This window comes from Aptenodytes patagonicus, chromosome 7 (genome assembly GCF_965638725.1).
Source record: "Aptenodytes patagonicus chromosome 7, bAptPat1.pri.cur, whole genome shotgun sequence".
Lineage (NCBI taxonomy): Eukaryota > Metazoa > Chordata > Aves > Sphenisciformes > Spheniscidae > Aptenodytes > Aptenodytes patagonicus.
Genome location: NC_134955.1, coordinates 69473531 through 69484695, shown reverse-complemented (window position 1 = coordinate 69484695; position 11165 = coordinate 69473531). Strand labels below are relative to the sequence as shown.

The 11165-nt window shown below is 45.0% G+C and overlaps 1 protein-coding gene across 1 annotated transcript; it reads left to right on the top strand.

Moving 5' to 3' along the window:
- The first annotated feature begins 3434 nt into the window (after positions 1-3434).
- CDKN3 (cyclin dependent kinase inhibitor 3) lies at positions 3435-11165 on the top strand. Its single transcript, XM_076343462.1, has 8 exons — positions 3435-3446; positions 3569-3651; positions 4436-4491; positions 6055-6099; positions 7352-7574; positions 8499-8530; positions 9435-9539; positions 10856-11165. The coding sequence occupies exons 1-8, from the start codon at positions 3435-3437 to the stop codon at positions 10957-10959; spliced, it is 660 nt and encodes a 219-aa protein (XP_076199577.1). The 3' UTR covers positions 10960-11165.

Below are 11165 nucleotides of genomic sequence, written 5' to 3'. Positions count from 1 at the left end.
CGTTACAAATTTTGTATACAGATTTTGCTGCCAGGCCACAAACCCATTCTACATACATGTATTTAAAGACTGGGACATAGGGCTCCTTGGAAAATCTTGCTGTTTGACCCACCTCACTGTAAATTATTTTTAATATCTCTGGGAGGGTATTTATTACTGCATTAGAGGCATAAGTGTCTTATGTCATGTAACATAAGCATTATTATCTCTCTCAAAAAAAAAAAAAGCCAACCAAAAAAACATAACCCCAAGCAGCCACCATGTAGCCACAAAGTTACCACTCAAATTCTTATTGATTGTTGTTGTCAACACTCACAGTAAGCAATTATTTTCTTATATGGACTACAGACTTCCCACGTTCTAACTTTTGTCCGTTGTCTCTTCTCTTTCTGCCACACAGCTCTAGGAAGAGTCTGGCTCCATCTTTTTTAGACCCTCCCATTAGGTATTTGTAGACAGCAGTTCCTGGCTCAACCGTTTATCTAAAAGCCCAATTAAAATTCTGGTTAAATCATACCTTCTTCATCACCCTCTCTCACCAGTGAAATAAATCTTCCAAACTATGTATGTCAGCCCATGCCCATGACTATTTTTCTTCACTTTGCACAGGCCTCCAATCTATAAACTGACAAAAATTTCCAGAAGGTAAAGCCTTGATGTTGATGCTTTCCTTTTTATATGCCAAAAAGACACTTTTTTGCAGACCAGCTCCTGTTAGTCTTTCCTATAAAATACACCACAACCAAGCTGATCTGGGTGCTTTAGCACATTACAATTTGATGTGCTGGGCAACAGCTCAATTTAAGAAAGAAACAGAGAACCCTAACAGGTAGTCAGCTAATAAACATAATATTTGTCATTTAGTGCTGCAAGATGCCCGGGGTAATAAGGAATCTCACAGGACCTACTCAGGTTTGGGTTTGGTTTTTTTCCCCCAACTACATGTACTTCAGATTTCACACTTACGTACTATACCTCTTCATTTCTGCCACAGCAGACCCCAAGCTCTAGCCTCACATTTTGCAGACTCCTTGGCATTACCAGCTGTTATTACCATTTTAGATTCCATGCAATACCATACTGATTTCTACCATGTGAAGGCACACAAACTCCAGAGAATTCCTTTGATCTTTTCAAAGAACATCCAGAAGCATTATCATCGTTGCTATTTTTTTTTTTTTATTTATCAGTCCTGTGTTGTTGCTTCCATAAAGATATAATCCTCAGAGTTAAAGTCTGCAATACCTTTCACATGAATAAGCAAAATCAATCATGGGTCAAAAAATATGACAAATTTCACATCTATATCAAACAGTACGACTGTTGCACGTAATCTCTAAGGGGACCAGAGCTGAAAGGACACTGAACAGAAGCAAACAACATACCTGTTCCTTCAGGCAGTGGCTGTAGGAGTTATTAAAATGATATTTGCAGCTACAGTGGCTGGCTGTCCTCATGTTGCCTCAATTCTTAGGACGTATTTCTTCCCATTTCTCATCTTAGTCAGCAACATCTGCATTGTTTTAATTCTCCATTATGCTCAGTAATGTAATTTTTGTACGTCTGCTATCATATTCTGGGTTTTAATAAACTGGTTTTCTCCTTGATCCCCTCATCATCTGTTTCTTCATTCCCTGAACCTACCCTAAATCCCGCGATACCAAGCAATTTGCTTCTACAATCCTTCTCAGGCAGGTTTCATTAAAACCTCCAGCTGTGGAACTAATGTTACTAATGTAGAACTAAAATCTAAAATCTCCACACCTGGAGATCTTGCACTGGCCCTGCTGGGAATTCCACCAAACTCAAACCACTTAAGGAGTTTGTAGACAACCTACTTTTGACTTCAAACAACATCTTTGAAAGTCTCCATGACCGTACATTACCCTCTAGATTGATGCCAAAAATCACTGTTCGCGCCTGGCTCCTTCACAACATAGTTCTACACATGTCTAAGCGCAGACTGTAGAAACGCCTTAATACAATTTTTCAAAACAAAATTCCTCACTATCAATTTATGCATTTTTCCCTATTAATTAATGGCCAGTTACTGGTACGATAAACCAGAAATGCTGCAAAAAGAGGTCTACTAAAATGCCCTAACCATGGCCAACAGCTTAACTCTTAAAAATCAGGCAGCCAGAATATTTTTTTTTTTTCCAGAGCCATCTTTTGTGCTAGTTAGACTAGATGAAAACTCACTGCAATATCCCTAAAACCTACTTGCATGGAACATTAGAAAAGACCATGACAAGGGCAGGATGTGGACACAGCTAATTGCTTTAAGTCTGAATTTTCCATGAGATCTCCCAAAGACGTACACTAAAGCCACCTTCAGCTTTCCTTCCGCATGGAGGTGTGAGTCACCTACCTAAGCAGCAATGCTAAGAGCACATCTGTGAGGTCTGAACAGCCCCAAGAACTAGGTGTCCTACTGCTGCCAGACTATTTGACATTAAGTTCCTGGTTTAAAAGCGCAAACATAGCTCATTTTCTCCTTTTAAAAGTTCTATTTTCTCTGCACCCAGAATTGACCACCCAAAACCTCTGCAGGGCACCTGGGAGCCCCCTGAAAAGTCCCCTGCACCCACAAAGGCCGCAGCCACACACAAAAACCATGCTGACACCAAAAAGGGCCACCAAACTGCACTCCAACCCAGTAAACTCAAGCACATCCCTGCTCTCACGTGTTCTGCGAGCGAAGGCTCACATCTGTCTCCATGTCTTAGTCACAGCCTGTGTGGATATAGATTCTTGACCCCACAGGCCCACTTTTCAGGAAGGGCCCTTCCCTTCCCTTCAACTTCTCCCTTCCACCCCATCTGCACCGAGCACACCGCAGCAGATATGAGACCACCAGAGGTGAATGGAAATAAAAGGCAGGCGCTGCAGGAGTCTGAGGAGTGCTCCACGTTCGCCTGGCACTTTCCAGCGCCCCGTTTATCTCAGGAACAGCATCCCAGATGAAAAGGGCTGAGGCAATTTGAAAGCAACTCACTATAGGGCAGCGAAAGCCTACTTCCCCCCCTTTTTCAGTCAGAAACACGAAGCCGGCTTTACAAAGGAATTAAGGGAAGGGGGAGCCGCCCGCGCAGCCGCCCGGCCCCTGAGAGAGCCCTCAGAGAGCCCTCACAGCGCCCCACCCCGGCGGCCACCTGGGGCTCGAGACACAGCCCCTTCCCGCCGCACGGCCTCAGCCAATCAGCGCAAAGATCGCCGGCGGCGGCGGCGGAGGCCTTTTTTTTTTTTAAAAGCCCGCCTCTCCTTCGCTACTCACCAATCAGAATGTTCTCTCTCGTGAAGCCGTAGGATGCTTTCCCCGCATCCGGCGCGCGACATCTTCCCATTGGACGAAGGGAGGGAAGGGCTCGACCAATGAGGTGGCCCGGGTGGGCGGGGACAGTTCAAACCGCCGGCGGCCGGGGAGCAGCGCCATGGTGAAGCCGGTGAGGGCCGGGGCCGGGGCCGGGGCCGGGGCTTGGGGCCGAGATCCCCGGGGCCGCCTCAGCCGAGGGGGCAGGGCGGGCCTCGGCCCTCGGGTGAGTCCCTCGCTCTTCTCCCGCCGCAGCCCTGCGCGATGCAAGCGGGCGACTTTGACTCCTCTGACGAAGACGCCGCTGAGGAGGACCTGAGGCCGCTCCCGATCTCCTGGTGAGACGCGTCCCGGGGCGGGCGCGGGTGTCTTTTCCCTCAGAAGCTACGCGAGCGTTTGCATTAAATCCCGCTCCAGCAAAACGGGAGGTTTTTTCCTGAAGGAAACCCGTGCCGGGCTCTGGTGACCTGCCATAGCCCTGCTGATACAGCTCTCGGGCTGCAGGATTCCGCTGTCATGCTTTCAAAAGGTGTTTCAAGAGATGCACAATCCTGACTGTTGTCAGGGCAGCCATAAAGATGGTGTGCCTATGGGGCTGTGAGTGAAGGAGGGGAGACGGAGGGAGTGCAGTGCAAATATTTTGGGCGATTACATCTCACAAACCAAACAATAGCTGTGAATATTGCAGTGCGGTATTCTGTAGGGGTTGTGGTTGTGCAGTTGAGGTTGTGGTTGGCCTGACGGCGCCCCTGAAAAGGGATTAAGTTGGTGCTGGTGAACTGTCAGTGGATGCGGGGCCAGGTCTGCTTTTGGAAGCGTCTGCTGGTCACTGTCGGTCGTGCTAACCCGAGTGTCTTGGTGCTAAGGCGGGGATTTGGCAACGCTTTCTCTCCTCCTCTTGGGCAGGGGTATGTGATGAAGTACACTACCAAATGCGTGATTCCCTTGTCTGATGTTGTAGAAATAACACTGGAATACTTCCATTTTATTCTTAAAATTGAAGTACAGGTAGGTAACTCTTCTCATGGTTCCACCGAGAAGGAATGTTTAGCAGTGAGTTATCTCTGTTCAAATAATCAAAATGTTCTGATTTTTTTATTTTATTTTTTTCTTTTCTGATAGGTTGTCTTTGTCTCCTGTCTACTCTTCTGAGTTCCTGGGATTATGTTCCCTTCCAGGTAGGAAGCATTCACTGAAATTTGCAGGCATGTTTGAACTTGAAGAGAGGTAATATCTTGTACCCCAAAATTCTGTGTTCCATTTACTTGGTGGGGTGACTTCTTTTGTAATCTACCACTGGAATAATTATTTCAGAAATACCAAAGCTAATCTAGAGAATATCTTAATGCAAGATCATCTGGCGGAGTGGTAAGAGAATAGTGGCCATCTTCCATTTGTCAGTTAAAATATTTGGCTTTTTAGCCTGGCTTACTATTTATAACAAGCAACAGCAGTGAAACGACTGCTTTGACAAATAATTCCTTTATAAGATATATTGGGCTCAACTCGCTGTGCTGACAGTTTTGTACCGCTCTCCCTTAGCGTCTGGGTTGCACTACCATGGCCATGATATAAAAATAAACATATAAGCTTTCACTGTATTTTTAACTACCAAAACTGCAGCCATGGTGAATCTCTTGTGGTCACAAAAGAGATAGAACTGCTGGTGGTGACAATATGAACTTTCCCTACTTCGTTTAAAGCAGTTACTAGACTTTCATCAGCCAACTCTGAGAAATATAAGCTTGGGACTAATACCACACTAAAGAACTAGAAAACAAGTGTTGAATAATATTTCAATTTGAGGTATCTATCTTGAAGTGGATGATGGCCAGTGCTGATGAAAATCCCACTAACACTTGAATGCCAGTTAACATACATATACCAAAAAATAGCTGCATTATGTTTTTTAGCTACCTGAGCTGTTCATGTAATAGCTGTTTAATCTTCAGATGCTAACCTCCAGTCATAGCCCTGCTGATACAGCTCTCAGGCTGCAGGATTCCGCTGTCATGCTTTCAAAAGGTGTTTCAAGAGATGCACGATCCTGACTGTTGTCAGGGCAGCCATAAAGATGGTGTGCCTATGGGGCTGTGAGTGAAGGAGGGGGGACAAAGGGAGGACACAGTGCAAATATTTTGGGCGATTACATCTCACAAACCAAACAATAGCTGTGAATATTGCAGTGCGGTATTCTGTAGGGGTTGAAAAAATGCCTTGGTAGCATGATATGAGGAAAAAATGGAAGTGGCGATATGCTGAAGATTGAATAGTAAGGAGGATTTTTAATGTGATTTGTGCTGAGTGTTACAGAACAGGGAACTTGCTTTCCTACCACTCAACCAGACAACACTTAAGTGATCTCTATCCAGCTCTTTTATTTGTTGGGTTTTTTGTTTTGTGGGTTTTTTGCGTCTTTTGGTTTTTGGGGTTTTTTTTAAGCTGTACCCTAATTCATAACATCCAAATCTTTTCACCTGGAAAATGCATAGCAGCTTAAAACCTTGGGCAGTTTTTTTTAAATCCTATTACATTACAGTATTAAGCAGATAATGTTTAAACTGCCTTCTGCACTAGTGATCTATTTGCAAAAATAAGAACCATGTTTTATTTGGGGTGTGGCTTTGTTGTTCGCTTTGGTTTTGGTGGGAGGTTGTCTGCACTCTATTCTTCAGCTGTAGCAGCCATTCCATAAATGTCACTTACCTGGAGTGGTAATTGTCATTCATAACTTGTTTTAGGTTGCAGGTTTAAGGATGTTAGAAGAAACCTTCAGAAAGATATAGGTGAGTCTTCTGGCCAGTGTATAAGTGCCTCTCTCTTCCACATAATGGGCAAGAACAACGTGCAGGTAAACTGAAAGCGTAAGTTACAAAGGGGCTAGAGGTTCACCTTGCCTTAGTCTGGAGGCTGCTGGAGTTGCTGTTTATCTAGTTTGGGCATAAGAATCCAGATGCCGGGTATCTAAAACATGGCTTGACTTTGAGAGGTGGTGGCGTTTTATTCATACTTCTATAATGGATGCTGTAGTTGTCTGTCTAATGTGCCATGATGTTAGAATGTTAAATTTTTTTACTGAAAGAGTGGTTAAACATTGGACCAGGCTGCCCAGGGAAGTGGTTGAGTCCCCATCCCTGGAGGTATTTAAAAGACGTGTAGATGAGGCGCTTAGGGACATGGTTTGGTGGGCATGGTGGTGTTGGGTTGACGGTTGGACTCGATGATCTTAGAGGTCTTTTCCGACCTTAATGATTGTATGATTCTATGAATGCATAGCAATTGTTTACAAAGTCTTGCTGGGGGTATGTCTGACAGCAATGTCCATCTGAGTTTTGGTAACGCTGTGCTTGGAGATGCGGCAAATATCTTAGCACAGTCGCCGTTATGAGTACTAGATATCCCTTTCACGTGTGCAGTGCCACTTTCTCTGTGGCTTCTCTACCAAATATTGAATAAGTTGTTAGGGTATTTCCAGGCTGGAGCTATACAGGCATCTGCATGTCTTTCACAGTAACTATGAGCTCTGCTAAGTGCCATGCAGGAGAAGGCATCTTCAGAACAGCTAGGACCAAGAAGAATTACAAAACTTGTAATCTCCTTTTCCCAGAGAAAAGTGAGATTGGGATAGGAAAGATGAAATCATGTAAAGATTTGTGCCTAGTATTCATCTGTAAACACTAGTAGAGCAGAGACTAATAGCAAAAACCCACAGTGTTTGGACATAGTCACAGCTGGAGGTGAGACAGAATCATGCTTAAGCTGGCAGCAGTTAACAGACTGTGCTGAGTGCCGACACGCTTTCTTGTGAGGCTTGTCTCGAGACTCACTCTGAACTGAGAAAATTTCCTCTCGTGGGTTACCTGAAGGCAAACGTGGGAGAGACTCAGTAGAAGTAAATGCTGCTCAAAGCAAAATTGCTAACTCCTATTGTCTTAACCTCAAAGATTAAACAAGAGAATCAGTGCCAAGTAGCTTATCTGTTTATCCTTAAGCTTGATAAGCTTTTGTTTATTTGCAAGTGTCTTAATCTGTTGGCAGAAGAACTAAAGAACTATGGGACCCAGGATATATTTGTGCTTTGTACCAGAGGAGAGCTCTTAAAATACCGAGTACCAAACCTTATAGACACCTACCAACAGCATGGGATCTGTGTGCACCACTATCCTATTCCTGATGGGGACGCTCCTGACATTGCCAAGTGCTGCAAAATTCTGGAAGAGCTCAGAAGCTGCCTGGAAAGTAACCGGAAAACAATCATACAGTAGGTTCTGGTTGCCTCCCTTTCACCCCACGTTCCTGTAAAAGATACCAGCTTCCCTCTAGATGCATGACCAGCTGAAACGGAATCCTGTCAAATGACAATTGCATTCTTTAGGGTTAGTTGCTGCTTAGAAAAGCTGCTTGTTTCTCCTCATGCACCCTTTTGGAGCTAACTTGTTCTTGGTAAGATCTGAATCTCCCGTTTCCCCTTGCTCTGTCCAGCAAGCACTTCAAAGTGTGTGTTGAATGGCACCATGTGACTCCTTGCTGCTAGCCTAGTTGGATATCCGGTATACAATATGAGTTGTAAGCTAAAGCAGCTGTTGTCAGAGGGTAACACACCCCGGGGCTGTTTATCAGGGACTCGGTGGGTTCCAGCAGGCAAAATTCACTCTTAAATTGCATGAAACTGGTTCAAAGTAATTTCTTTAGACACTTGTAGCTGAGCTCAGGGTAGAGGGGAAGAGCTTTTACGTTCCCTGTTCCCTGAATGATCCTGCTGACAGCTCCCTGCACAGGCATCTGCCGAGTCCTTGGGCTTCCTGCTGATGCAGAACCCTGCTGCTATCGTTAGCTCACAACTATCATCAAAGCCTTAATCTGGAGTAGGATTTAAAGAAAATTGAGATTGTCCATCTTCATACAGTTTTCTGTCCTCCTGTGCCTTTGGGACTATCACCATGAACGAAGGGGAGCTTTAAAATTGCAGTTTCTCTAGAAAGGCACTACTTAAGGAAGGTCTGAGGAATAAATGGGAGATAACTTTGTAGGTATTTCTATAGAAATTCTAACTTTCTTGTACCACTGCTCCTCTTGATTATATTAAGGCAAGAATTATGTCTGTACATTTACGTGTCGGGGGGGGGGCTCTGGGTGTTGCAGTGTAATACAGCTTGTTACAACCAAACGTTTTCTTCTCTTTCAGCTGTTATGGTGGCCTTGGACGCTCATGTCTCAGTAAGCAGTTGTCTTCCCCCTCTCAATGCCTAACTAACCCATCTTACAAACCCATTCTCGTGAGACAGCACTGTCTAAAGGAGCCAAATTTTGCTTGAAGCTTAACTGTGGTTACAATGCAAACTGCCACTGCAAGTAGCAGGCTAGTTAGTGGTTTTGAGCCTGTTTCTTGGGAAAGGTGTTGTCAAATGGTAGTAACGTTAGCTGCCTGTATAGAAACTCTTTGTGGTGAGTGATATAAGTATGTCATGGTATAGCTCTGAGTATGTAGGTGAGGGGATGGAGGGTCAGGCAGGGTCAGTCTTTCAGTGAGGCTGATAGAAAGTTCTCTCTTACTTTCCGACTCTTTCTCTGTTTTCACTGCAAATTTTAGTCTCCTCTAACTGATGGGATTGCACTTTCCCCTCTTCCCTGAACATCTCCTCAGGAAAAGGAGATCAACCTATTCCTCTGCATCTTTCTTCAGCCCAACGGTCCCTCTAAAGCTTGCAGGGGCATTAGTTATTGCGCGTGCCCCAGAAGGAAGGGGTGGCGATATTGTCAAAAAAGCAAATGCGGTCAGAAGACACAAAGAGGAATTAACTGGCTGTACTGGGACTTGTTCTTGGAAAGACTTTAGAATTTGCCTCCCGAATGCTGCTACAAAGGCAGAGGGGGGGGAAGTGGGAGGGTTTTCGCCTGTTTCCAAAGCCCGCAGGCTTGGGCAGGAGCAGCAGGCAGATGGGGCCAGAGCCAACAAATAGCATTCAGCAAAAGATCCAACAGATCTGTGACCCTGATATGACGAGGTTGAGTTTTGCTAGAGTGGTTTTCATGGAACAAACCTATTACTGCGCAAAAGCGGTAATGCGTACAGCAAGAGGTGCTCAGTAGCATACATGCATATATACTTTTTCCCTTACAGTAGCTGCGTGTCTCCTGCTTCAGCTTTCGGACGCGCTGGCACCTCAGCAAGCGATAGACAGCCTCAGAAACTTGAGAGGATCTGGGGCGATACAGACCATCAAGGTAAGAGGCTGCAACAGGTAATACACGTGTCGAAACGAGAGTGGAGAGCTCGCAGAGTCCTCCCCTTCATTTCACAAAGGGATCCCTCTGTCTTCCTGAGATGCTCCACAGCTGGTGCCCCTGCTGCGCTCTTGGGTTTGAGCTGCTTCTAGCTTCCTGCTTTCATGCTGATTCCGTCTTGTTCTGCCTCTACTGAATTCAACAGCTGTTCTCCCTGTCTGCTCTTCACCATCATTAGTAACTTGCTGCTTTCTCCTCCTCATCCCTGCCCATCACTCGCTAAGCTATTGTCCCTTTTTCTGTTGCTTACATTCTCCTCACAACTTGGACATCCACTTGATTTTTTTTCTGCCTTGGTTTTGCTCCGTCTTCCTAGCCCAGCTAGCCATGTTCATCTTCTGTAGCTATCACATCGATAAGCTGGCAGTTGTCTTTAAGAAGTATCCCTAGCACTAGTGTTAAAACCTACATGGAGGGAGGCCCAAGTTGCTGAACTTGGGTGGGGTTTTTCTTCTTTTGGCGGGATTTTTGGCTACTGTGCGTACGTATTTCTGTTGATATGAGTCCTAGATGTTCTGTTCTTAAAATAGGTCTACGTACAGGAAAGAGGAGCTGGCATTTAAAAAGTTTACAAGATAGTAGTTTCTGAGGAGAAAGAGTTGCCTAAAGACTGCCTCTTTGTTAGCTCTAAGCCTCTCTGGAAGGCGAATCTTGTTTAAACTACTTGTTGAAAATCAGTTTTCCACAAACCAAGGGGGCAGGTGGGGAGCAGCTTGCATCTCTGGTTGAAGAGGCGGGGAAGGAGACGAACAAATGTTATAATTAGAAGCCCTCACAGCCACTGGGGGTGGCTGATCTGTCCCTTAGCCTCTGCTGACCAACGTCTTTCTCTCATTTTGAACGCTTGCATATTAATACTCCACATGATGCAAGAGTTGACCCAAGAACTCTTACTACAAGCTGTTGTACATCATACTAGCTAAAGGGTGTGTTCTGCATCAGGGACTCATTATGGAGAGAGTAATACTCTCGGTGACCCAAATAAAGCAGCTTTGAATTCTGACATGAAACTCCCACCTATGAGGACCATGTTTTGCGTTACCTTGAGCTCACGTGTGCCCTTTATGAGGAACCACAGGAGCCAAGCCGAGATCCATGTAATCTGTGTCTGATGGTGAAAAATTCCAGAGGATTCGGAGTAAGCGCAAGAACAACAAATAAACAGACTAGAGGGTGCAGTTTTTATCCTGGGGTATCAAACAGCTTTTTAAGATGGGTAGTGCCTCTTCTGGAAGTATAGAGCACTCATCACAAATCTGGTTGTGCTTTTTCAGCAATACAATTACCTCCATGACTTTCGAGAGAACCTAGCTGCACATCTGGCAACAAAGGATACAATACTAAGATCAGTATCGCGATAACTAATACTGGCGTGGTGTATCTTTGTGTCTACATGGCTGTGACAGACACCTGGACAAGACACTTCACTCCCGACCTGTACAGTTTCTCATCGCTGCTGCCTGTGTGATGCAGCCACTCGCTTCCAAATCTGTGTGTAAAATGTTGGGGTGGGGGAAGGCAATCCTACAGGACCTGCAGCATCTTCCTCTATTTGGCAGTAACATAG

What these genes read in the sequence shown, in the direction of transcription:
- CDKN3 (XM_076343462.1), top strand. An exon ending in AGGCCGCTCCCGATCTCCTG is followed by an intron (nt 3,652 to 4,435) that starts GTGAGACGCGTC and finishes CTTTTCTGATAG; the next exon opens with GTTGTCTTTGTCTCCTGTCT. An exon ending in GGGATTATGTTCCCTTCCAG is followed by an intron (nt 4,492 to 6,054) that starts GTAGGAAGCATT and finishes AACTTGTTTTAG; the next exon opens with GTTGCAGGTTTAAGGATGTT.